Source organism: Micropterus dolomieu, linkage group LG04 (assembly GCF_021292245.1).
Source record: "Micropterus dolomieu isolate WLL.071019.BEF.003 ecotype Adirondacks linkage group LG04, ASM2129224v1, whole genome shotgun sequence".
Lineage (NCBI taxonomy): Eukaryota > Metazoa > Chordata > Actinopteri > Centrarchiformes > Centrarchidae > Micropterus > Micropterus dolomieu.
In genome coordinates, this window is record NC_060153.1 from 13417361 (window position 1) to 13445047 (window position 27687).

The following is a 27687-nucleotide window of genomic DNA, read 5'->3' on the forward strand; positions in this document are numbered from 1 at the left end:
GTGGATGTGCGGTTGTGTGTATGTTTGTGTACTAACCTGTGCTGACGAAGTCTTACAAATTCTCTCTATGTCATATCTAAAAGCACGTCAGACATTTTCTTATGCTTATATATGTATTAAAACTGCAAGCACAGGCATTAAACCCCTGTCAACAAGTAAACACGAATTATCTTTGATTCAGATCTTAGTTTTGAGCATTAGAAACACAACTAAGAATGCATTCTATAATCTTTGCTCTCAAGCCAACACAGATGACACTAATGGACGCCTTTATTACCTGCAGGATTGACTGTTGTAATGCTCTAATATCTGGTCTCTCTAAGAAGAATATAGCTCAATTACAATTACTTCAATACTCAGCTGCAGGTGTGTTGACTAGGACCAGAAAGAGACCACACATCACACCAATTTTAAAGTATGTGTACTGGCTATCTCTTTGCTTCAGAATTGATTTTAAGATCAACAACAAACAACAGGAATTATCAACGAGTTCAACTTAAAAACACTTAAGAACAATAGCACCAACAATAAAGCAAACAACACAGTAATAAAACACAAGATAAAAAATGGTCTTGGTCCTAGCTATTTATCAGATTTGCTTTTCTCTATCAACCCTCTAAAACCCTCAGATCTTCTGGTGGCCTTTTGATTATTATTATTAAGTCAGAACACAAACCCATGGTGAGACGTCCTTTTATTTATACATTTTAACACGTTTTATTACTGGTTATATACTTTTATTATTTTGATTTTTTTTCTAATTCTGCCTCTGGTATTTCATCATTGAAAATTTATTACATTTACGATTTGTTTCCTCAGTTCCTGTTTTTTTTAAAAAGTGCTTTATTAATTAGTTATTTATGGATTTGTGTGGGGGAGCAGGAGTTATTGTTGTATGGTGGGAAGCACTTTGTGTTATATTTTGTTTGCAGGAAAAGTGCTAAATCAATCATTTTAATCACGTTATAAAGTGATTAAAATCATTAATTAAAATTGAATTGATTAAAATGATTAATTGATTGATATGTCTTCTTCCTTTACCTACATACTTTACTCTTGCTATGTTCCTCTTTTCTATTTTTTCAGTTTCTGAAAATTATATGCTCATATTTTGGTTGTTGTGTAAATTCTTTTTACGCACGCCGAGTGACGCACACACAACTCCCGGTCGTGCGTCATTTCCAGGCGACGACAGAATCCTGCTTCGCGCCAAGCACTTGAAAGATTTCGTTAACGTTACTTTTTTGACAACTAACTAAAACCTTAACTAGGAGGGAACCTGTACACGATGGTACGTTACAAATGTCAACGATGTATTCGCTCCGGCTGCAAGCTGTTTGCATGAACAAAGTGTTTGAATACAGCGAAGATAATCCTGTTGCCTTGTTAAACCTGCTCGCTGCTGTTGAAACACCAGTCAAGTGCGCAGCGTTAGCTAGCGCTGAAGAGGGAAAACTTGTCAACCTATAGTTAAAATGAGCGAGGAAACGTTCAGCGAGAAATACTTTATGATCGTCTTTTGCTCTGTTATCGTGTTACTGTTGACATCTGCCTGCTATTTTCATAACGAAGTTCAAATGATGCAAATTTTCCTGAAAAATCAGTCAGAAAGCGAAATCTTTTAACTGTAAAAGCTTCAATATGCATTCAGTGTGTGGATTAACTGTGCAGCATTTTGAGATGTGTACTCGGTCAACACAGTCACTTGCCCGCGATCTTTGAAACTAGGTTAACATGCTGTCTTGTGTGCACGCAGGATATAAGGCGGTTCTTTGCACCGACTGCAGTCAAGCCTGCGGTGCAGAAACCAGCCCCGAATGGAAACGTCAAAACAGAGGAGAAGAAGAAGAAGAAGAAAAAGAAGTCCCTCTCTTCAGACGAGGAACTGAAAAAGAAAGAGCCCGCCAAGGCGAGGAAATAATGTTATCTCATGCCCTCCTACTTGTAATGATTCCTCTGTTTCATCATCTTATTCATCACATTTTATTGTGGTTTGTATACTTCAGGTCAAAAGCTCCAAACCAGAGGAGAAAAAACGAAAGAAGCATGCAGTTATAGGATCAGGTGTGTGATTTTGTGCTACTACACCGTTCCCCAGCACCACCAGGCAGTGGCTGTGATTAACGCCAGTCTGTTCCTCCCATGTGTTATCATTATGTTCAAGTCTAACTTCAAGCATCTCAGAAAAAAGGTTGTCAAGCTTTCTTTAAATCATGCAGAGGGTTGGTTTGAAGGTATTTCTACCCTGATAATCAGACTCTGTTAACATTTTGTTCCCCTTCATTCATTCACTATATGAACGTCGTACAAAATGAACAAAGAGAAATTAGAATTTTTGATAGGATTAGGAAATAGAGTTGTAAAACTAGTACCTTTTTAATCATGCAGCGTATGGAACATTTTTTTAACCAGATGGTTAGAAGAGTCTTTGAGGATTCTGGAAATACCTTCAGAATAGATCTAAGTGTTGTTAAACAACCTTCTGTGTTTGTTTTCAAAGATTTCCCATCGATTTCTATTTCATGGAAAATGGATGCTTAGCTCTGTGAGAGGCACAAACTGGGACAACTTGACACGTTGCTCTTCATCCTCTCGGTGTCTTTTCTTCATGGCGCATGTTGTTTTTCTCTCTGTCCAGACTCGGAGGATGAGGAGCCAGCGAGGAAGTCAAAGAAATCCCCCAAAGAGAAACAGAAGACGAGCAAGATGGAGCCTCCTCCCAAAAAGGATCCTGTGCAGTATGTCTCTGAAACAGGTAATGGGACTATGGTTTGTTATCATATTGCAAACGTACAGCTTGGGCTGGGCAACGTCACCTGAAACCCATTTTGTGATTAATTGTCTGATTTACCTTAAACGAAAATATATCTTTTGAAATACATCTGCGCTCAAGATGGTTCTTCGCAATGGCTATCTAATAAATTCTTTGTCAAGTCCATCAGTTAATTTATAGATTGTAATGTTCACCACTTTACAGGGAAAATTGGGATACTTTTCAGTAATTATAATGAACATAAATAAGTTTAGCAGGCAAAAAAAAAATCATTCATGTAGTCATGTTAAAAACTGGGAAGACTTAAACACATTTGTAAGAAGACGGGGCTTTTAAGATGAGGAGTGATGTTTTGTTAATTCACGGGAAATGTATTTTGATGAGGATATTTTGTTTATTTTGGCTGTAGATTCAGACAGCGACAACTTTCAGTCCTTGAAGAAGGCCTCCAAACAGAATGGCAAGGCCAAACCGACAAAGTCAGATGCAGCGAGCGCTCGTCCAGCAGCCAAAGAGGTAGTGAAGTCTCCCTCCTCCACACAGGGGAAAACTGTGGTGAAGTCCCCTCCTGTTCCTGTCACTCCTAAGTCAGCCCCGCCTCCTCAGCCTAAGCACACCCCCACCTCAGTACTCGACTACTTCGGCAGTGCGACTATTCAGCGCTCGGATAAGAAGCTCGTAGCCAGCACCAAACGAAAGGCTGTGAGTGTTTTTCTCTTCAAACCTTCTAACTCCTCATGTTCTTCCTCCACACTGTCAAGATCATGGTTTTCAGTTTCACCCTTCACTGAACCTTTGTCTTTTTTTCCAGCCTTTCATTACAGTGTCACATCTTTTTGTAACAAACTGACTTTGTAAACACTCATCTTCTTCTTTTCAGCCGACTCAGGACACAGACGATCTGATTAGTGATGAGCAAATTGCCAGAGAGCTACAGATGGACGAGGACATGGAGGTAGGCTGATGATCGACATAACAGCTGCTTGTTCTTTGCTCTAGTCATTGAAACAAGTTGTCGAAAGATAGAAAATTTAATTTTGAAAAACTATTTTGATAACCAGTTATTCTTTTCAGTCTTTTTTTCAGATAAAAATGACAAAATAATATGAATGTGATGCTTTTCTTTTTCATATCAAATTGTAAAGTGAATATGTTTGGGTTGTAAAAGGTTAATTGGATAAAAGAAGATGTGTCAATACATAAAGTTGTGCGTCTGGAAACAGGTTTTCAAGATTTTATAGTCAAAACAATTCATTGATTAATCGGAGAAAATAATCTGCAGATTCGTCAGTAATGAAAGTTTAATGAAGTTTATTATGAATTACTGAATTTCTAAATATTATGTTTCCTTGAATGTAAAAATCCCAGGAGTAATACAGAAAAGGTGATAAAATCGTCTCTTCCATTAAAACTTCTTAGTAGTGATGCCATTCATAGTTTCATTCATGTCTGCATTTCCATTCTCATGCCTTTTGCTTCCTCCCTCTGACTTCACTCAGCTGGAAAAGCAGGTCCATGAGGACGAGGAGTTTGCCAGAACACTAGCCATGCTGGACGAGGAGCCTCAAGCGAAGAAGGTGAAAACAACAACACAAAGGCACATTCACATTTGACCTTAGTGCTTGTTTAAATATAATATTTTGTTTTGTTTTTCATCCAGGCTCGTAAAGGCTCTGATGAAAAACCTGCTGCTGGCAGCCCGTCAAAGAACAATCGCAGAGGCAGCATGTTGGAGAATGCGATTAGTCCGTCTCCTAAGAAGAACCCCTCTGCCGTCAAAGCCAGCTCTAAACTGGCCATGATAAAGAAAAAGGATGAAGAGAGAGATGAAGGGCCAAAGAGCAAAACACCAGTTTCGCTCACAAAAATGAAAATCTCTCCCAAAAAGGAGCCCCTTGCTTCGCCGAGCTCAGACAAGAAGTTCACGCCCAAAACAGGAACCACTCCTGCCACAGTTAAAATTTCTCCCAAGAAACCAGAGGTGAGCCCGGCAGATGCCTAATCTGTCTGTAAAAATGTCTTGTATCAATGCCCTGATGGACATAAGCTATCTATCAATCAATTTAATTGTCCCCAAAGGAGCAGTGAAAAACATGAGTACACAAGTTAAAACAATCTAAAAATGCCTTAAATGTCCTCCTCTGTTTCTCAATCTGATCAGAGTACGAGTCCTGACGACGCAGAGAAGAAGAAGGGTAACTCTTCAGCCTACAGGAGCTACCTTAACAGAGATGGACCACGAGCTCTGGGCTCCAAGGAAATCCCACAGGTAGTGCACACATCAGCCCACAGACGGTTTGCCTGACCACCATCTTCCCTTGAGCAAGGCCCAGTTTAGTAACCGATGTTCTGTTTGTGTGAATGCATGGGGGGGGTTTTTTGTTATTACTTTTAAGGCTCTCCATGACCTGGCTCCAGATTATATTTTTGATATTTTAATTCATTTAGCTTTTGCTTTTATCGGAAGGCAGATCCAGATTTAATTGGAGCTGCCTGTTGATTTTATTGTTTTAACTCTCGTTTTGCTTCTTTTGTTTCTTTTTTTTTTATGTCTGCCTTCTGTGAAGCACTTCTTCTTTTTTTGTGCTCTAAATAAAGTTTATTATTATGATTTTCCAGGGTGCTGAGAACTGTTTGGAGGGCTGCGTGTTTGTGCTGACGGGGGTCCTGGAGTCCATGGAGAGGGATGATGCCAAAGCCCTGATTGAGCGCTACGGAGGCAAGGTGACGGGCAACGTCAGCAAGAAGACCACCTACCTGGTGCAGGGCAGAGACAGCGGAGTCTCGAAGTTTGAGAAGGTGACCCACCTGATCTAGACCAAAAAAAACCCCAAAACAAATTCAGAGGTAGAGAATCATGTCCTGAAGTGTGAGACTGCTGAGAGCACTGATGCTGATATCATGATTTTTGCATGACTTTTTATTAATCATATGAAAACCTGTTTTGGTTGAGTTATAGATGCAGTGGGAGTGAACATGAGCTTAAAAATGCTTTAATACATTACCGTATAATTGATAAATTGGAGATGCCATCATGAGCTTATTATTAAAACTTTAATGGAGTTTCTACTGAATCTGGTCTTAATTGTTGTCAATAAGAAAAGTCATAGCACCCATCTAAAAAAAAGATTTGACATAATAAGTAAGCAAATCCTTATAAAAGTGCAAGAAGATATTGATAGATGAACGGTATATTAAGGCACCTAAGAATATTCAAGCAGCAGCAATCACGCTGATTTGAGACTGACTTTCCTCTTTCTGTATTTTTCCTTCCCACTTCTTTTCTGTACTATTTGCCTCTATCTATATGTCAAATAACATTGTATGTTTGCACAATTGTCTTTATTCTCAGGCGCAGAGTTTTGGTACCAAGATCCTGGATGAGGATGGTCTGTTGGAGCTGATCAGAACCAAACCAGGAAAGAAGTCCAAGTACGAGATCGCTGCAGAGGCTGAGGTCAGCTCTCACATCTTTACTTCAATCATGCTGTCGGTGTGATTTTATTAGCGGGGTATAATTTGTACCCAGAAGATATCAAAACTGAAAATGTCTAACTAAAATCCCAAACATTATGCTTTTTATGCAGTGACTGTTTGTTGTTATTATTTTTACATTTATATTTGAAGGGAAAAGGGGGGGGGGGGGGGGTCTTTTTGAGATGTGTCCGAAAGGCTCCTTTTGTTATGAGTAAGCACATGGTGAACAATGTACAATCCTGAGTCAGATTCCTCGTATGTGTACACATACCTGGCATTAAAGCTGATTTTGATTCTAATTAATTAGCTATCTCACCTGCATGCTGGTGAATGTTTAGTAGCTCATCAAGCAAGGCAAGGTGGAACACAAGACATGTGTCGTGGACATTAGCTAGAAAGCCAATTTATATCGTTTAGTGTTGAGTCTCTTGATGTGTTGTGTCTCAGGATGCCTTTAATGAACCTTGCACATAAGGATGAGTTTTATGTTGATGTGCAGTAACTATCGTGTGATGGTTTTTCTTTTTAGAGCAAGGCCTCAAAGACCAGAACTCCCCCCAGCAAGACATCAAAGAGCACCCCCAAAGCCCAGAAGATCTCTCCCTCCAAGGGTAATTCCAGGTCCCCTCAAACCCCGAGCCCGTCAAAGACCGGCAGGACCAGAGATGGCGGCACTCCGTCTGGGAGAGGCTCTGGTGACACAGCCCGGAGGGAGCTGAGCCTATCCTCCTCCACTTCTTCATCTTCAGCCACAAGACCGTCACCCCCATCACCAACCGAGGAGGGTGCCAGTCTCCTGTGGGTGGACAAATACCGCCCGCGCTCTCTGAAAACTGTGATTGGCCAGCAGGGAGACCTGAGCTGTGCTAATAAGCTGCTACACTGGCTGCAGAACTGGCACAGACACCACAGCGGGGGCGCGTCCAAGCCACCAGGTAGCGGTCAGTTTATCTGTATGAGCAGCAATTCAGAGTAATGATAAAAACTAGCTAGCAGAGCTCATTAACATTTAGCTCTAAAAATGAATCTGAGTTTAAAGAGCGTGTGCATTGTGCTGTTTCTCGCTGTGCAGTAGCAAGGTTTGGTAAGTTTGGAGGGAAAGATGATGGATCAGGATACAAAGCTGCTCTGCTCTCTGGACCTCCGGGGGTGGGGAAGACCACCACAGCTGCCCTGGTCTGTGAGGTGAGTCTGTTTGCCTTCACAACTGTCAGTGTATTAAGTATTGTGGCACCTGAGACTCCCAGTTGGGATGAGTAATGTCTTAAACGTGAACATTTTACTCTGATCCCAGTCTCCTTTTGACTCAACTTTTCCACTCTGTTTGTGTGTTGGCCTGCAGGAGTTGGGCTTCAGCTACGTGGAGATGAACGCCAGCTGTACTCGTAGCAAAAACAGTCTGAAGGAGGTTGTCGCAGAGTCACTTAACAACACCAGCATCGAGAACTTCTACAAAGGTTGATCCCTCTTTTAATTTTTGTTTCTCTGTGTTTCTGTCAGTTACACATGTGAACCTGTGGGTGGGGATAAAATAATGTCACGATCACACTCTAAATTGCAATTAGGGATGCACCGAATGTTCGACCACCGAAATGAATCGGCCAAAAATAGCAAAAAAACACTTTTCGTCAAAAGGCTGAAGAAATTTTACCGAACAATTACGTCGACATGTCGGCAGTATGGAGGCTTTTTAAAACCACTGTTCCGCTGAATTGTGTCCTACACATCCTGTGGCTGACTTCTTAGAAAAGGCAACAAAACGGTCTGACCCGCTTTGAGTGTTTCTGTCACTCATGTCTGAGAAGGCGATTAAGCTAGCTGCACCTAAATTTGGAGTGCACACGTATTCAAGCCTCTATGGTAAATCCACTGAAACAGACCAGTGCGAGCTGACAGGCAGGTTAGCAACTTTATCCTGTCAGTTTCTCTCTTTACAAAGACAAGTGTTGCAGTATGAGAGTCCTACCTGAAGAGAGGCTATGAAGTCTTCATGTTACGCGATACGAGAACCACATTCAACATTATTTATCAAATTGGGTCGGATTTGATGAATTTAGGGATACACATGTGACAACTTCCGGTTTTCAAAATAAGGTGTCTATACTGGATGGAAATAAGATTAATTGAATTATATTCACAGAAAGTATAAATCATAAAGTGTCCATTTAAAGTAAATGGACACATGTCATTTACTTTAGCAGACCCTCTCGGGCCTCGGACCCACGCACCATAGTGTCTCCTAATCCTCTGGGAAACACTGAGTAAAAAGCACATTTTGACTATTTAATTTATGCAATGGTAAAAAAATTGGCAAAATAAATGGAAAAAATGTGAATATTTCTGTATTTGGCAAATTTTTTCATTCTTTTCGGTTTTGGCTTTGGCCGAGAAGTCTTTTTTTCTCAGTTTTGAAATGTCCTGTAGACTATAGCCAGACATGTAATAACCTATGAATTTCTCCATTTGTACCATTTAAAACACAAAATTAACACCTAAATTTTATTAAGTTGTAAACTGAAGCCAAAAAAATCATCAACATTTTCTAAGTACTCTCAATTGCATTGTTTATAAAATGTCACCCAAGAAAAGAGCTACGTGAAGTCCTTTTTGCAATCTGGATAGCCATCTAGTTGGTCTAAAAATCGATCAGCATTTGTTAATACACACTGGAACATTAAAATGGCGAGCTATGTTTTTTAAAATGCAGTGATATGGATGTTTGGCAATGCTTAACTTGAGTTTATTTTGAAAAGTAAACAGAAGTTAAACTGTTAAGAAGGCAAAGTTTAGCATTGACTCATGTACATTTTAAAGCTTAATGTAATGTAACTGTAATAATTTAATGAGAATAATTTCACTTTTATGGCTTTAACTGAAGCAGCTAGAGGAAGTCTTTTGAGTTTATCTGATCTGATCACATACCAGCATAGCCAAGAAATAACTGATGCTTGTTAGCACCGTGTCCCTGTGATGCAGCGAGGTAATATTTTTGTTAAGGTAGTAAAAAAAGAAAAACTTAAGGCTGCTTGCTTGAGATTTAGATGCCCATTCTTTAATAGTATGTGGTCACTGCTCTTTATCAAAGATGATACAAAGTAAAAGCAAAAGGAGTGAGATTAAAAGGCTCAATGCAAAAATGTATTATTTGAGAAATCACAGCCTATGACAAGAAGAGTTGTTACTAAGTACTGACTTATAAGGTACCCTAACTATAGCACATCCCACATGTTTACAAAGTGTGAATTTGCAGAATATTGTTGTGTTCTATCTTTCTTTTTGTTGGTTCCCACAGGTTAGGGCTGTGCGATATGACGAATAATTCATATCCCAATAACGATACATATCACATTATACATTTTGTTTTTTTTGTAAATTCAATGAAATATGGCATTTCCAGCTGTAATTGGGATATTTCTCTGCATCATAAAGGTGCGGTATGCGATTCTGGAGAAATCGAACACCATGACAAATACCATAATAGATTGAACAACGACGCAGCAAGTAATGCAACAAACGTTAGCTAGGTTGTGGATTAGCAAACTGATGCTACTTGCAGCTGCAAAGCTAACATGTGAGTCCCAGAGCAGCACAGCAGAATTGTAAACAATAGATGTTTTTCTATAGTCAAACGATAGAAATCGTCATCGCACAGCCCTACAGCAGAGGTTAAATTCATTTCTCAGGTAATTAACATAACATACCACATGTCCAGAAGGGAAGTGAATACTATGTGGTATATATGGTGTGTGTTTTAAAGGCACGTCTCAGACGGTGACTAGTAAACACGTCCTGATCATGGATGAGATTGATGGCATGGCTGGCAATGAGGACCGCGGAGGAATCCAGGTAATAAAAAAAACAACACATTTTTATGATAATTTGACCAGATCTTCACAGTTTTCTTGATACTGACCTCTGACCTTTTGCCTCCTGTAGGAGATGATCGGCCTGATCAAAAATTCGAAGATTCCCATCATCTGCATGTGCAACGATCGGAACCACCAGAAGATCAGATCACTGGCCAACTACTGCTTCGATCTGCGCTTCCAGAGGCCGCGAGTGGAACAGATCAAGGTACGCACACACAAGAATACACACATCCTGTCCCACATCCGACAATGACATGCTTTCTAGCATTTGGGTTAAAATAAAATGCCAATGCCACAGGATAGAAGATACACAGAGACGTTAGTGGCTGAAAACAAGATAGTTGTACTATAAATCATAATGTTGATGGTTTCATGTTTGGATGAATGCAAAAGATATAAAACTTTTACCTTCTTTTAAATTAAAATATTTTAAAGTAAGCTCTTAAATGTAAATATTTTCTTTTCCAGGTTCTTCACCTGTTTTCTTTTTCCTTTTCATTCTTCAGGGAGCCATGATGTCCATTGCTTTCAAGGAGGGAATCAAGATCCCACCCCCAGCTCTTAACGAAATGATCCTAGCCTCCAATCAGGATGTCCGACAGGTAAAAAAGACAAAGCCTCATAAAAGACCATTCATATTGAGGTTATGTCTTCCCTTGCCACCTTTGGTCTCCTCTTTCACCACATTGGCTGTTTTTTCTCCCAGGTGATCCACAACTTGAGCATGTGGTCAGCCAAAGACAAGGTGATGACGTATGACCAGTGCAAGTCTGACGCAGCCAATGCCCGCAAGGACATGAAAATGGGGCCGTTTGATGTTTGTCGGAAGGTGTTTGCCTTGGGAGAGGAGACCCACATGAGCCTCATCGACAAGTCCGACCTCTTCTTCCACGACTACTCGCTAGCGCCGCTCTTTGTCCAAGAGAACTACCTGCATGTTCGTCCAAAGGCTGCCGGGTGAGAGAAGCTAGCTGTTTCCACCTTTTTCCAGTCTCTGCTTCCTGGCTCCAGCTCTATTAACAGAGACTGTGTTCTGTATTTTCTTGTCTGTCTCTCTTCTCACAGGGGTGATCCGAAGTCCCACCTGGTGTTGCTCAGCAAGACTGCTGACTCCATCTCCGACGGAGACCTGGTGGACAGACGGATCCGCTCTGGACAGAACTGGTCACTGCTGCCCACCCAGGTAACGCACACAAACAAAGAAGTGAATTTCTTTTATATGCCGATTTATAGTTTAATGTTGGACCCATTGATAGTACCACTGCAACACTAGATGAATGTGTACATTATCAGGCCACAATGTGCTTTATTTATGTACCCCAAAGTAAACATGACATTCTTTCATTTGCTTAATGATAACACCATATGATGGGAAAGTTTGCCTTGTCTCACCACTCATTAGAAGACTATTGTACAGCCAAAGTAATTGTGTTTTCATCCTTTTATTCACTGTGGTAGAGAACAAGGGAAAGCAGCATGTTGGCATAGCAGCAGCTTCAGTGTCTACACAGGATGCATTCAGGCACAGTATTGAGCGTGGGTCATCTGCTTTTGGCAGCGCACCGAGCCCAAAACACAATCACGGTAGTGCAAAGCGTGACAAAATGGGGAAAAATTCGATTCAGGTCACAGCTACGCACATAATGCACAAGTGAAACTCAAGCTGTTAACAGTGAACCCTATATCTTATTTCAAATGAGACGTGAGAAAAGACGACACCGCTGAAAGCTTCCTAACAAACCTTGACCTTTTATTTAACTGGCTTGCTATGCTGACCAATCACGGTTCTCGCTGTCTCCACATGGTATCTCCGCAGCCGCCATAGCCCTGAAGTGTAGTTATATATTTGAGGTCCACATAAGGTATTGCAATGTGTAGGCCCTGATGCTTTGTGGATTCTTGTGGATCAAATGTGGATTCTTTTTCACTACATGTTTTTAAAGGCTCGGTTATTATAATATTGTCTGTTAACCCTTCTTGTTACAGCCTATGTTTTTCCTCTGTAATGCTTCTTTAATTTATGTGAAGCTGATCTGTGAAACATTTACTCTTACATTTGAAATTGGCTTTTGTTTTGTAATAACGAAACACTGAACATTATTATATAACAATAATTATTGTAAATAGTAAACACACGTTGTTAAGCTTATTATATTACACCACATTTAAATTCAAGCTCTTGTATTGGGGAACCAGAGATTCATTATTTTGCTGTGTGTGTGCGTGCCTGCTCGTAGGCCATCTATGCCAGTGTGTTACCAGGCGAGCTCATGAGAGGCTACATGAGTCACTACCCCACCTTCCCCAGCTGGCTCGGCAAAAACTCCTCCACCACTAAACATTCCCGCATCGTCCAGGAGCTGACCTCACACATGTGTTTAAAGTGAGCAGGCCTTGATCACTGTCCTTTTTTAAGTATTTACGAGTCATCAAACATAAAATCAGACAGGGTTTTATTTGCTTGGCTCCTGCAGGACGTTGAGCAGCAGGCAGGCGGTGAACCTGGAATACCTGCACTATCTTCGCCAGGCGCTGCTTAATCCACTCCAGAGGCACGGAGCGGAGGGTGCCGGCGAGGCTGTGCAGCTGCTGGACGACTACCAGCTCATCAAGGAAGACGTGGACAGCGTCATGGAGATCAGTGTCTGGGGCGGACAACCTGACCCCTACTCCAAACTGGACTCTAAGGTCAGCAGGAGGCGGGAGGGGGTATAGTTTGGATTTTGATGATGGGATTGAAAATGGTGGTTGAAAGTAATGTCTTGGGAATCACTAGGTTCAGGCCATTGTGATTGGCTGACAGCATCTCTGAGGCCCCTTTGATACCTGGCATTAATGTGCATCTTGGGTGATCCAATCACAAGTGGACTGCTCAGACCACATTTAGAGCTAGTCTGGGCTGAATATCGCCATTCTTTCGTTTGTATGTACGCGATCATGTCCTGGAACAAGTTGAGTATCACTCTCCTTTATATACACACTTATATTGATAAATATTCAACCCAATGGTTAATACACACCTTATCCAGTGTCAGTAGTCCTCTACTAGGTAAACTAAGTCCCCTATGTGTAGGATTTGAAAGATTCTGACTCCCCGTGACGAAATAATAAGAAACAAACTGTAAACACAAGTTGTAGTAAACAGTTGCTTATTTACACATCACACAGATATGGAGCAACATTAGCATTTATTTGGAGTCATATTTCTGTCCACCTGATGGAAGGTTAGTCCGATATTCACTCACTTTTAGCTGTGTTTTTGGTCTCTACCAACTCCTGAGGGAAATGGCTCTAGCGGCTAAATGTTTGACCATGTTCACCAGCTAGTCGCTAACTGTGTGTGTTGCTGAACCGGTAGTGCACAGTGGGTTTTTAGAGCCTTTTCTCTGAAAACAGCTGCCTGTTGCGGCTGACAGGTTTTTTGTGTGTGTGACATAAATTAACTTTATTAGCTTTTGTTTTTTTCAATAGCAAATCATAGATAATAAAATTATTATATAATAGCAATACCTGTTGGCACTCCCTTTTGTGGTATGGCTTGACCCGCATGCCTGATGATAATGTTCTCTGCCATCACATCTTATGGCTTCTAACAGCACTTAATAACAACAGTACTGCCACCCTCTATATGTCCAACATACAGTGGATTTTGACTTCTCTGCTGTCCGTCTCCTCCCCAGGTGAAGGCAGCATTCACTCGGGCCTACAACAAGGAAGCTCACCTGACTCCGTACTCCCTGCAAGCAGTGAAGAAGGGCCGCCGAGGTGGCGGGGGGGAGTCAGAGTTGGGAGGAGAGGATGTGGACAACGAAGTGCAGGAGTCTGAGGACGAGGGCGAGGGCCTGAAAACTGACGCCATGATCAAAGTAAGAGCATGTGCAAACCTATTTAAACCCACGCACACTCAGTATTTTCAGCAACCATGCCAAAGACTGTCTTCTTATCTTGTTCTTCTGTGTCGTCTGCGTCTTGTTCTTCCCTGCAGCAAAAGAAGGCCAAAGCCACCAAGGAGTCCAAGAAGGAGAAGAAGGAAGATTCTGGGAAGGGCAAAGGCAAGGGGAAAGGCAAGGCCAAGAAATGACCAATGACCAGAGGAGGAAAACAAACTGTCCTGGTCTGCCTCCCTCCGCCCACACAGACTGTAATGGGGTTTTTTTCTCCGCACTTGCAACGATCCTTTAATGAGCTTCAGAAAGTAGTCAAACTGGTCTTAACCTCTTCAGGTAACTCATCTGTCCCTCATCCAAACACTTAACTCTAACCACAGAGGCTGAGAAATGTCTTTCCTGTTTTTTAACAACCTGTCATGTCTCCGTCAGAGGGTCTCTATACCGAACAAATGATGCATATTATCTGCTCGTTCCACCCATTATCATGTCTGTACACCTCTGTAGTAACGTGTCTCAGCAGGAGTATCGTGCATTTCTTCCATCATCAGTTTGTAGTCCAGGAGTTTGAGGCTGTAAATAATGTGACTCCTATGTAAAAGACTGTTACTTTTTGCTACAACTATGATACAGAAATGCTTTAGCAGCACTTGTAAATTGCAATTTTGTAAAAATTTCATGAGGATTAATAGAGAAATATGTCGCTCATGAGTGTCTGTGATTTATTAACGAAGCAAGAGAAAACAGCTGTGTTTCAGAAAGCTGACACGTTTTAGACACTTTTAGAAAATGGTTTCAAAGAGTTATTTTTGTAAATATTTAAAATCAGATATTTAGATTACACTTTGCTTGAATATGTATACATTTATTTAGAAAAATACAGCCACTCAAGAGAATTTATGCAATGGGATTAAAATTCAGTGAAGATGTCCAAGAATGCTGTTATAAACCCCAACAAACTGGCACTAAATAATCAGAGAGAAGGAGATTAAATTTGGGCTGCCACTAACGATTACTGTCATTAGGAATTAATCTACCAGTTACTTTTTTCAATTAATAATTTGGTCTGTCAAAGGTTTTGTCCAGCCGACGCTATTCAGTTTATTCTGACATATGATGAAGAGAAGCAGAAAATCCTGGCACTTGAGAAAAAAAAAATAAAATAAATTGACTTGTACAATTGATTATCTAAAGTAGTTGCCAGTTATCTGTCGATGGAATAATAGTTTCAGCTGTAGATAAAATCATAGCCAGCACCAACAACGCCAAATGGATTAAGACGTCAAGCACTTATTCTGCAGTTCCACTAAAGTCGCTCATCAGTCAGTGCCATAGACTGTATGTAAGACATGGACGTAGTCATCGTGACGTCACCCGTTGGTTTGTGGACTGCCGTTTTGAGTCTGGCCGATAGGGCGACGCCATGTTGAGTTTTTGCAACCAGCGGCACCAGACATGAGCATATTTGGACCAGACAGTGGAGCCGTGTGCAGGGCTAGCTACATTGCTTAGCTAGGCGCAGCTGTAATTAATGTTAACTGTCATTTTAACAGGGCTGACAATTTTGTGTAGCGAACAACAGGCTTAAAACTAAATGGTACTCACCAGAGAAAGTGAACAGCCAACTCCTAATACGCTTTTTCAACGGCGCTGCTTAAATTTATACAGTGCCGCGGGTACGAGTCACCATAGCTTGATTGACAGGTCGCCATTCTAACAACTTGAGATAATCCCGTCCATGGTCTATTTTCCTCTAAATGGGACCATAATTTACAAAATGAACATCATGTTGTATTGAAGAAGACATGAAACTAGCGACTGAGACCATAAACACATCAGGAAAATGTTTACTGAGGTAATAAATCAGCTGAGAGGTAGGGTCATTTTACCATTATTTCTAATGGAGCCGGACTTCTTTTTGCAACCAGAAGAGTCGCCCCCTGCTGGTCGTTCAATAGAATGCAGGTTTAAGGGACTTCGGCGTTAGGTTCACGTCTCAGACTGGAAGCTTCCCACTTGGTCAGTGCTACTCTTTAAGACTGAAAACATTCAAATTCTAAGTGCCTCAAACAAACCCACTCATTCCTCTCACAACTACACTCAATTGAACTGAACTGCTACATTTTGAGTTTAATGGAAATGACGAACTGATTACCGTTGACCACACTTACACACATGTAAGTGACAGGTTAGGATTAAGGTTATTCTCCTGTCTGGTGCCCAACCTCATTTTGGATACTTGGTAAGCCTCCGCTACATGCTAAACTGTTTTTCTTTTCACATAAATATTTACTGGTACAGAAATTTCTCTTTATGTTTGAAGCATCCTCACTCTCTGTTTACAATGGCTAAAAAATATGAATAGAAAACATTTCACCTAAATATTAATTCTTTATTTGATTTATGATACTCCTATTTCACATCATACAAAACTAAAAGGTGCACACATTCCATCCAAAATATATATTTGATGTATTTAAAAAAAATATGTCATTAGGCTGACATGACATTTATATACATGTTATTAGTTGTTATTTTTAGTCTTCATTGATCCAGCTCATCAGTCTGCAGGTATTTGGAACAATCAGAAATCTTCTTCACCTGTTTGACACTCAGCGTCTCAGAGCACATGGGACACACCGTCTCCGTTTCCAGCAACCTGGACACAAACAGTTCAGTGTAGATGTGTGAATGTGACAATGAGAAAGAGAAGTGACTCCCAGGTGCTTGACGTTTTGGGGAATTTGCTTTCTGGCAGAAAATTAGATGAGAAGATCTACACCACCCATGTCTGGACTTTAAGTATGAATCTACAGCCAGGAGGCGCTTAGCTTAGCATAAACACTGGAAACGGGACAATTAGCCTACCAGCACTTCTAATTAATATGTTGTCTGTTTAAGCTGTATAAAAAGTTTTTTCAGGTTCTGTTTCTTAGCCAGGAGCAGTGACTTCCTGGTAGATACCAAATCTTCTCATCTAACTCTCAGCAAGAAAGCCATGAGAATGTTTCCCAAAATGTCAAACTATTACTTTAAATTGGGGTGGGAAAAGGGTGCCACTATAAACCAACAACTGCTACTGTCTAATTTGATTTGAGAAATTACTATCAAGTAGGCCTCTTGTAGATTTATTTGTTTATATACTTACTGAATGAACTGTGAGTAGAGAGCTGGAAATTCACATCGAGGACACTCTGACCAGTCTTCTTTCAGCATATGACGACCCTGAGAAAATGATAAAAAATATATAAATACTGGGGAAACTATTATGTTCAAAAGAAATGGTGTGTGTATGAATAAGTCGGTGATCATGTGTTTGTACCGTGGCAATGCAGTAGGGCAGGTTGTTCTTGCAGGAGATACACAGCAGTTCGTTCTGTGGCAGCTGAAAGCCACAATAGGGACATGGAGTGGTTTCCTCCTCCAGCTCCGATGTGTCTGGACGTCTGTGGTGCGGCCAGATAAGTAGCAGAGATAAGGATTTAATGCGGTGGAGGGTAGAGCAGGAGATAAAAGGGAGGATAGTAGTAGGCAAGAGTCAGGCAGATGAGGTGAGAAGTGAGGTCAGGAGAGGGAGTACAGAAAAGAAAATGGGAGGTGTGGATGTTGTTGTCGCTCACCGAACCATGGCCTCGATCTTCTTCCTGTACTTTGGGTCAATCTCATTTCGGTACTCTGGTCTCATCAGCATGGCAGCAAAGCTGAAGGCAGAGTTCTTCAGTCCGGCACGGTGACATTCAATGACCGCTGACGTCAGAATGGGAACAACATCTACACACAGAAACACAGTTGTTTGACAATTAAATTTCAGTGACATTTAAGCTTCATTTAGATTTCTTTTGATGTGAATTGGACATTAGATTAGTAGTAGTGTCTGTTTGGACTCACGTGCAGGAAACTTGCTGATATTGTTGCTGACACGAATGAGCATTCGTGCTCCCTTTAGGTGGTCTCCCCTCTTTACATGGATCTACATGGCAACACATCATTAACAAAGTCAACAACTCTACATTAACTTAATGTTGAGATTGAGAAGCTTCATATAAAAGTTAAAATATCTTGTCCCTGCTGATATAACGCATAATTCTCCTACTCAAAAGGTACAAAGTTGAGTGGCACATGTATTTAGGGTGTGCTGGGATCAAGTCAGTAAGGTCCTACCATTTGTTTTCAGAATACTGAACAGTAAGAAATGCTCGACAGCAGCGCCCTGGTGGCCTCGGAGTTAAACTGCCAGAATGCTTCTTACCCGCTTGTCAAATGGTCGAATAGCTTCAGAAATGTGACATTCACACCCACTTTACACCATGATTGGTTAGCAGTGTTGAGATGGGAAAGGAGCCGAGGTTTGAACTTCTCTTTTTTCCCCACACTTTCTTGACACATTTCTGTCACTTTTCATGTGAACAACCGAGAGTAGCACTGAACGTTTTCCAAGACAGAATGAAAATGTGCGCTGTTATCGGCGTATTTAAACAATATTGCTTCTAACCCCTCTGTATGACGGGCGGCTTTCCACCCCTCCTTTGAGCGTGGCCTTTCAGAAAAACACTTTTAATGACTACCATGACTACAGTAAATAACTTGAGCTAACACATTACAGGTGTGTGATTGTAGTTTCAGCTGTACTGACCTTGACCAGCAGGTAGGAGTGGAGGATCATCAGATTGGTGGCCATCTCGGCTGGGATTTTAATCTTCTGTGCCTGCAGCTCTGTGTACATGCTGAACAGCACGTCATGGGCATTACGGTAATTCCCTGCAGAAGTAACATGCAAAAAAACGACATATGATTAACATACATGTATGACTACGGTTGTAAAACATGTTATGTTTGTCGTTACTGGTTCAAGCATTTGGTTTGTGTGAATATGTTTGTACCTGCACACTGCTCTTCTCTGGCGATGATGATGGCGGTGCGAGCAGCCTCCCTGTACTGCTGCAGTGCCATATAGAGACGGAACAGGTACTTTGCATCCTGGGAAGAGGAAAGAAAGGTCAACTAACATTAGCAGTGTCACTCTCATTGATTTACTTACATGAATTCACAGTGCTGCAGCTTTCATTCAGTTTGTGCTTATGTTCTGTGTGTAATATGAGCCTGATTTAAGGTCACAGATAATGACACAATAAGGGACTGGAAAATAAATAGATTCAAATAAAACCTTCAAAAACATTGTCTGCGATTGTGTCTTAACTCTACATCTCCACCAGGGAAAAAGTAAGTACTTACTTTACTATTATTTATTTAAGATTTATTTACAGAAATGTTTGCAAAGCTAATGCTTGGAGAAAAACTTCCAAGGAAATAAAAAACAAGATGGAACGACACGATGCCCACCTTCCCTTAATATTGGCCTACATGCGCAAATTTGCACCTTCAGAGAGACTCACAAACTGCATGAACCTTAGAACATCCAGCAGATTCACAATCAACCACATTAACTGTATCTTATCTGATATTTAGCACTGTCATGCATTAAAGCCTCTGAAAACTTGGTCTCAAGTCTAGTTTTCTCTAACAGGAACTTTTCATGACTAAAAAAAGCAACTTAACACTTACAAACTTTAGGGCCATGTGGGTGTAGTTTGATTACATTTGGCAACACAAGTAGAAACCCCACAATTACTGTTGTGATATTTTTAATCCAAATGTTGCTAAATCCCCACTGGTGCATGGAAATAAGTGACATCACAATTTTTCTACAGAGACCCACCCACTTCCAACAAGTTAAATGGCACAGACAAAAATGTCTTCTGTGAAATACCCAAATCTGGTCTGAATAAAATAAGTGTTTTCCTGAAGGACCCCACTGTTCACGGTAAGATGCTGATTGACAAAATTACTTTTCAGAGCCTTTAAACACACATTTAGAGGCGTTTATCACTGCCTGCTAAAAAGAGGCAAACATCTAGCATGGTGCCCGTTTGATCTTTAGGCAGGTCTCTTGACACACAAAGTGTCAGAAACATATATAGCATATAGATATATCTCATTTATCTTTCGCTTTGCACTTCAGTGCAAATCAGTTGTTTTGCAAATACAACTGATTCTTCCATCACCTCACTTAACAGCCCACCTGCCTGTTCTATACAGACAGTTTGCCTAAATAATAAACTCCTCTTAGCTCCCTGACCGCATTTCTGCTGGCTGGTTACTTTTTAAAAACACTTGTGGTTAGAGCCTTATTGGACGGAGTGGCCACAGAGAAAAAAATATAGTATATCGAGGTCACTTTTAACTACATTGAGCGCTGGAAATGTCATTGTATGCACATGATATACAATTTTTTGGTCGTGGGCACAGGATACAACAAATGACTGAATGTGTACATCTTTGTTCGGTAGGTATACTTTGATTATTACATACCGCATTGTGTGTTGATAGCCCTTAATTGTCAGTGTACTGGTTTTACACTTGGTAGCTCACTCTGCATCTGTGTACATGGGTGTGCAAAACATGCCTCGTATAATTAGCCTGTGATTTAAAAAGATTTACCATGAAGAAACTCCATAAAGCCAATTAGCTGTTAATAAGGCTCCACTTTAGCGAACACAAGTAATTAAAGCGTAAAGTATGTATGGGCTGTTAGTACATAAAGTATCTCTATGGTTGCGCTCCGCGGCTGACTTGAGACCCCTAGCAATTGAAAATATGCCTTTCTGTTTTGATTTTCTGAAAAGTTGTGCTTGTGTCAAGGCAGTATGTTTGTCTTTGTTTTTTTAATAACTGCTCATCAAACCATTACACTATCCGTCTCACTGACAAGGCTACTCTGAGAGACACTACACACACACACCAGACAAGAAGAAGGAGAGACAGTGAGAGCGAGAATGAGTGATGAATACATTAAAGAGAAACATGCATAAAACAATGATTTAATACTAGATATAGCAAAACAATATCATGCAGCTAGGAAAGTCACATACATGGGGATTAAGAGAAGGCTCCAGTGTTACAGTGTATTGATTACCTTGGGCATGCCATCACTCTCTCCCATCAGGTAATCTATAAGCTGATTGGTCAGAGAACTGTCCTTGGCCTGACCTACCTGAAATACACACACACACACACACACACACACACACAAAAAACACTCAATTGATTGGTCAAATCATTTTCACCAAAATATTCAGTTTGCAATGCAGCTCTCACCGTCTCAATGGCCATCTCGACAGCCAGATTGTCGTCAGTGTTGGGACACTTCAGGAAGTGCTTCAGGGCCTGAGACATGGTGGACAGAGAGAAAGAAGAGACTGAGAAATTGGCTGAACTGGTGTCTTAAGTCAATAATTGTTAGGACATTTTAGTAAGTGTAAAAAATGAATCACTAAGGGAGAGTTCTTACTCTGCTGTACTGCCCACACTTCTGAAAGAACTTGCCAGCCTGGAGGTGTTTCTTCTCTCCCTCAAAGTAGAGAGCAATGCTCTGGTAGTCCTCCTGCGTCGCCTCCGTACCTGATGAACACACACCGCAGCAATCTATATTCAACTCATAGGCTGTATCACTGGAACCGAATTGCTAGGAAACAGCTTAGGTTATTAGCTAATAAAGTTAGACTACATTCACGCGCAGACTGACCGATGATGTCCGCGTAGACCTCCATTTGTCCGTGCTGCTGTGCCAGTTGGAAAGCTTCATCGTTGCACTGAGACAGAACCAGGAAGTGGATGGCTGAGCTGTAGTCACTCAACCGCAAGAAGAACCTGAGACGCACAAACGTGTGTTAAAGGTTTGTGACAGAAATGGGAAAAAAAGAGAAAGAATTGGAGATGAAACAAATGGTTGAGTCTGCAGAAATGAATACAGATAATAATTGAGTAATCAATCGAGTTTATCAATCCAGCTTTATTCCTGGCTTCTCAAATGGGAGGATTTGCATCTTTTCTCAGGTTTTTTTTTGGACTTCTGGTTCACCTTGGGATGTTGTGACTGGTATTTTAATTTTTTCTTTTAGACATTTCATAGCCTGAACAATTAATAGAAAATAATCTCTAGATTAATTGGTAGCAGAACTAAGTGTAAGTCACTCAACATTAGAAAGTGGTAATAATAATATCTTAATGTGCTGGTGAAATGGTAGACAATGTAAATAGATTTTTTTTCATTTGTTCATTATTCGTTATTTAAACTGTCATGGACAACACTGGTTCTGTGCGAAAGTAAACACTTTACTAAGAATTGTTAAACAGATCAAATTCAAATTCAAAAAGTTACACAGAGTGTAAAACTTCTTGTAAAGCATCCCTTTAATTTGGCCAGATTCAGTGGAAGTTGAATCACCTTATTTGGAGACCTGGAGACTAAACAAGGACAAACACTTAAAAATAAAATAATCATTCTAACATTTTAAGTTTATAAATCTAAGTGCTACCTGTGTCGTGATAATAATTTAGTAAATGTTACATTTAGGAAGTTGTATACACCTGTGCTCTTGCTTGCCCTACCTGGCAACCATCTTTGCTCCGTCAATGCTCTGCGTCTCCCTGACGATGCGCACAGCGTCCTCTGGGTTGTTCAGGTGGTCCAGTAGCACGCGTATCATGTTGTCCCAGTCTTTTGCACTCTCGTAGGCCTGTGCAGCGTCCTTATACCTGGTGCACAGAGTACACATTACATGGCCTCTCCTTTTAAGGATTTCATTTCATTCAATGTGACAGACCATCAAACTAAGAACCTACTTGCCGTCCGCCTCCTTGGCCTTGGCGTACTGCAGGTGGATCTTAGGAGAGGAGACATGTGGGAGCAGCTCCCCCACCTTCGCCCTGAATGTGGAAAAATAAAGTGGAATTGCTTGAAGGAGGAGAGACACTGAGAGAGAGCGTGTTGGTGTGTGTTGGTGTTTTGTCTCACCAGTTCTTGCAACGAATGTAGACCGACGCAGCCTTGTCATAATACTGGCCTTTTTCATAGAGCTGAGCGGCTTCAGAGAATTGCTGTAAGAGAGAAAAGAAAACAGAAAAGGATACGAACAAAAAGACATTCAAAAACAGTAGTTGATGCTCGGATACACTGGCACACCACAGAACACATACATAAACTACCCCTATCCTATAATATAAGAATTTACCAAAACATGTACGTAGTTTGCAAGAAGAGAGAGATAAGACTGACTCTCTACCTTCATGCTCTCCAGTATGGCTCCACATTCCTTCTTGAGGACTCTGCTCGGGTGCTGGATTGCCTGAGCGGCTCCTCTCCTGATGTCACCCATCCTGATGGACATCCGGGCTACACCTGCTTGACACGCCTCATCATGCTCCTGGAACTTCACATCGAGGGGAAGACAGGGTAAGTGGAGAACAGTGGAAAGAAGAGACTTTGAAGTAAATACAATTCAAATGATTTCATTATCATCACCTGGAACTTTATATGTATTTGTCAGCACCTTGGGCAAAGTCACAAATCCTAAAGAGATATACAGTAAATCAACCTACCAGTCTCTTACGTGTTATTTGTAAATACAAACAGTGGATAGGACAACAAACTGAGAGTTGGGAGATAACTATCCATGTGGAATTTTCAGATGGGAAGCATCATATATTAAACATGGCCTGGGAATGCCATTACTTATTATATAAAATACTAGAAGAGATATATCATCAGAGGTGAAGCTACGAGCCTTTACCCTACAGCAGCTTGGTATCCAAATAATAATGTTTGCGAAAAGTAAACACACATCAGCATAAACAACTGTATGTTTTGGGATACAGGCACATCAACTATTAAAGCAATATCCTATATAAAATTCGATCACAGTTTTGCACGTCTTATGCTGTTGAATCACTGCAGAAAGTTGAGATATAACATATTGCACTTACTTTATTATTGTGGGTCATGCCTTTTTCATAGTGTGCCAAAGCATTCACATAGTCTCCACTACAGAGAGAGAGAGGGCAAGATAGGGGTTTAGATCTGTTGTAGACCAATCAAGTCCAATGAATGGTGTGTGTGTGTGTATGTTCTTACATAAACTCCAGATGGACAGCATATTCCTTGGATATAAAGGGAATTTGGTCTTCTGCTAACCTCTTGGCTAACATAAGAGCGCTGTCCCAGTGCAACAGGTCTCTCCTCATCTAAACACACACACACACACACACACACACACACACACACACACACAGTGAGAGTTGAAGATTATGTCTCAATTTAAGCCCACATTTATCAATGTTTATCTTTATATTTACACGTTACACATGTTACACTTACACACAACAACGACAACACACATATAATGCAGAATGGTAAGAAAATAATTCATTCATTTTCGTACCGGGAACACACACATAAACACAGACAGATTGGTCACACTTAAATTGTGTGTTTACCTCCAGGGCAGCGATTGGGCAGCTTGAAGACAGATAGAGGTCCTGGGCCAGGTTGTAGTCACCTAGAAACATGGCCAAATGTCCTGCTCGTAAATTCATGTCCTCTATACCCTGGACCGAGGGAGAGAGAGAGGAAGTGTGGGTGTATCAGAATTGTCACAATAGACTGAAACTGTGTCTGTTATGGGGAGGGAGTAACATGTGAACCACAGTTTGCATGTGAGCTGTACCTGGATGCCCTGCAGCGACAGGACCATGCCCACATTGCCGCTCATACGGTAGACCTGGATGGCCAGCTCGACCTCCATGTGGACCAGGCAGGCTTTGCCTAACTCTGCCCAGTCTGTGCTACTGCCTGAAGACTTACACAGATCGCAGGCTTCATGGAACCTGGACAGGAAAACACACACACAAACACACACACACACACATATTTTTTAACCTCTAAAACTCTCAAACAAAATTAATTTTGAGTCAAGCAATACAGTGATCCACTGCTTGAAAATGAGCTTTTGTATGAAGTGAAACCTCACTGACTAATTAAAGGGAACATTTAAAGGTGCTGTGTGAGAGGAACGGAGGATGAAAAACAAAACCTTCGTACAACGTTAAAACTACTTTTGTATTACTTCTTTCATATACTGTAGGAACATGTTAACTACTACTACAAATAACAATAATTGTGGTCTTCTTAAATGGCAAATGTAAGAATAGGAGTAGCATCTATATATATTCATTTCTGATTACATGCATGATTTTGCTATTTAAAGGACGAACAACACATAAAACCTCGACTTTGTGTTGCTTTGTTAAATAATTGTAATGTGCATTCATTCATTTGGGAATATTTGTCTTATCCTGAGCAACAACATTATTAAAAACAAACAAAAACAGGAACACATAAAAACTTTGCACTATACTCAGCTGACTAAAGTCTTATCTGGCTTTACTAAATCAAAATGCTCAGCCAAGTGAAAAGCTCTGTCCAGATACAAAGTCAATGTACCCATTTGTTCCCTTATAAGCTGCTTCTAATATAACCAACCACAGACTGTACTGACATCCAAATATACCCCCAAATTACAAATACAGAAAACATAACACAGACATGACTCTTTGAATCTATTTTCTGCCAGAAGAACACATAATCAGTGTCTCAAACATGGCTGACCTCTTGAGCATGAGTGCCTGGGTGAGCTGCTTGCTGAGCTCCGGCGGCAAATCTGCTGATGTGACAGTTGAGCGCTTGAGGAAGGAGTGTGTGCTCAGAGCCACTTCGCTGGTATTGCCGCTCACCGTCTGACATGTCAGCTCCCCGTTGTACAAGAGCAGAGGCTTCTGGGAAAAGAGGAGCGCAGTGCTCCCTACTAACACCACCCGGGTGCCTAAGCAGAATAAGAGAGAAGGAAATAATGTTAAAAACAAACGCTCCCTATATCTCTCGCCTTCATTTACATCACAGGATTATGCTAACAGGAATATTGTTACATTCTGTGCTGTTACATAATAGTATTTTGCTGATGTGTGTGTGTGAGATGGTGTTACATGGCCCTACCATATATGGTGGTTTTATGCAGGGCGTAGGTATAGACCTTGTCATCATCATAAGCTACAAACACTCCTCGGTCAGCATGCCAGTTGTCCCACAGCACTCCTGTGATGGTGGGAGAGAAGTTGGGGAGCTCAAAGCAGGAGTCTGTCGCCTGGAGTGGAGACGCACACGCGCACACACACACACACACACACACACACACACACACACACACACACACACACACACACACACACAGTTAATGTTGTGTTAAATCTGTTATTTGAAATCACACTGCTTTTTCATGGTGAAGCGCTTCATAATCTCTTGGTTTTGATAAGTGCCATATAATTAAACTTTATTTATATCATTATTATTTGAAGCGAAACCCATTCACACCAAATAACAGGGCCGTGAACACGCTACAAATGTTTAAAAAGACACTTTAAAAAAAATGTTATGTCTTATACTTTATATATGTATCTTGGCTATAATATTTGGCTATTAATAGTTTTATTAATCTTCCCTCCATAACATATTAATGCATCAAGTCTTAACCATGATATTTTTTTTTTCACTGGATATTTAATTACCTGGTTTTAACAGAGTGCAAAGAACCTGAGAATATGCTGCGTGTATGTGTACCGTTTATGCATGCATAGGTGTGTCAAGTAACTGTGATGTACTGACGTTCGCAGGGGAGAGCAGGAAGCCGCTGTTCTTGTCATCGATGAACACCAGCCGCGTGCCATTTAGGTCGGGGAACACTTTCCTCACACCAACCGAGTGGCTGTAGCTGCTCACAGTCTCCCAGTCCTCCACCAAGACACACGCCACATTACCTGACTGAGAAACAGAAATGGGAAGGGAAGATATAATGAGAAGAGAATGTATGGAAGAACACAACTGTGTATGGGGAAAGCTGGAAAGAGAGTTAGAGGGAATGGAGCAGTAGTAGAGAGCAAGTCTCCATGAAGACTTTAAGGAAAGTAAATCAATAAATCTGAAACATTTGAATAAAAATGTCATGTTTTCAGTACATGTTTGTCTTGGGTTTGATGACATGAGGAAGAAGAAATTGATTTTAGGTCACTGACAACTCAAGATTAGCCCTCCCTCCTCTATGATGATGAAATAATAATGTGCAGTTCTGTAGAGAACAAATACAGAGCGGAACATTATGATTTAAAAATCTTAACTATCAAAGAGTCAGGCTTCCTTTTATTGTTTGTTAAGTGGCTTCATTGTAAACTCACTTCAGGAGAAAATTAAATTCTCAAGGTTACAGAAAAGCCTTGAGAAAACATATGACTTAAACTAAACAGTGTCTCCCTATTATGTCCTGCTAAAACTAAGTGGGCTGACTGAGGTGAGGGTGTGCCGAGTCTTACATCAGTGCCGTAGTAGAGGAAGTCAGCGGTGAGGGCGTGGCAAAGAATCCGACCTTTTCTGTCATCATCTGGAAACAACTTCATCTGCTTCTTCTCCTCCTGGTCTTTGCTTTCAATCTAAACACAGGCACACAATAAACGGTGAAGCCTGCTCAGTAATAGCTCATTGGTCAATAAAAAGACTAACAAAGTGCTGACAGATAGGCGACTCACCATGTGCAGCTGCACTTTTCCCTCAAACAGTGCTGCGGCGTAGTCTGAGTTAAGACACATGCTGGCTATCGTCCCCAAATACTCAATGTCCTTTAGCTTGTTAAAACCTGAGTGACGAAGCAATTTAGTGATACGTATTCTTCCACTCATGCACGATTAAAGAAATATCAACACACCACATCACTCACACACACACACACACACACACACACAC

At 40.9% G+C, this 27687-nt stretch overlaps 2 protein-coding genes across 4 annotated transcripts; one reads left to right on the forward strand and one right to left on the reverse strand.

The window, feature by feature from the left end:
- Window positions 1–1158: 1158 nt before the first annotated feature.
- On the forward strand, window positions 1159–14712 carry rfc1 (replication factor C (activator 1) 1). Of its 3 annotated transcripts, none has more exons than XM_046047843.1 (23): window positions 1159–1291; window positions 1757–1909; window positions 2007–2064; window positions 2639–2755; window positions 3183–3475; window positions 3654–3728; window positions 4273–4350; window positions 4434–4754; window positions 4935–5042; window positions 5393–5572; window positions 6126–6230; window positions 6780–7191; window positions 7323–7435; window positions 7593–7707; window positions 10008–10096; window positions 10187–10324; window positions 10626–10721; window positions 10826–11076; window positions 11185–11302; window positions 12357–12502; window positions 12594–12807; window positions 13800–13985; window positions 14105–14712. In XM_046047843.1, exons 1-23 carry the CDS (start codon window positions 1289–1291, stop codon window positions 14198–14200), a joined length of 3465 nt encoding a protein of 1154 aa, XP_045903799.1. In that variant the 5' UTR covers window positions 1159–1288; the 3' UTR covers window positions 14201–14712. The 3 variants fall into 3 exon arrangements, with proteins under 3 accessions (XP_045903799.1, XP_045903800.1, XP_045903801.1); XM_046047844.1 differs by having other exon boundaries at window positions 6780–7185; XM_046047845.1 differs by lacking the exons at window positions 1159–1291; window positions 1757–1909; window positions 2007–2064 and adding an exon at window positions 2526–2545.
- Window positions 14713–16377: 1665 nt separating this feature from the next.
- wdr19 (WD repeat domain 19) lies at window positions 16378–27638 on the reverse strand. The gene is made up of 24 exons (XM_046048031.1): window positions 27474–27638; window positions 27261–27377; window positions 26560–26715; window positions 25894–26041; window positions 25510–25723; window positions 24569–24728; window positions 24339–24449; window positions 23977–24086; window positions 23829–23886; window positions 23129–23275; window positions 22861–22943; window positions 22689–22772; window positions 22455–22601; window positions 21589–21713; window positions 21355–21464; window positions 21162–21230; window positions 20980–21057; window positions 18887–18983; window positions 18640–18764; window positions 17895–17976; window positions 17627–17777; window positions 17329–17452; window positions 17155–17231; window positions 16378–16665 (listed from the first exon to the last, which is right to left on the reverse strand). The coding sequence occupies exons 1-24, from the start codon at window positions 27621–27623 to the stop codon at window positions 16551–16553; spliced, it is 2838 nt and encodes a 945-aa protein (XP_045903987.1). The 5' UTR covers window positions 27624–27638; the 3' UTR covers window positions 16378–16550.
- Window positions 27639–27687: the final 49 nt, after the last annotated feature.

Coding starts and splice junctions, on each gene's coding strand:
- rfc1 (XM_046047843.1), top strand. Junction 5,573..6,125: donor GAGTCTCGAAGTTTGAGAAG/GTGACCCACCTG, acceptor CTTTATTCTCAG/GCGCAGAGTTTTGGTACCAA. Junction 7,436..7,592: donor CAGCTGCCCTGGTCTGTGAG/GTGAGTCTGTTT, acceptor GTTGGCCTGCAG/GAGTTGGGCTTCAGCTACGT.
- wdr19 (XM_046048031.1), bottom strand. CDS start 27,623: ATGAGTGGAAGAATACGTATCACTAAATTGCTTCGTCACTCAGGTTTT. Junction 22,602..22,688: donor GCCAAGGAGGCGGACGGCAA/GTAGGTTCTTAG, acceptor TCTGTGCACCAG/GTATAAGGACGCTGCACAGG. Junction 21,465..21,588: donor GGTCTACGCGGACATCATCG/GTCAGTCTGCGC, acceptor TGTGTTCATCAG/GTACGGAGGCGACGCAGGAG.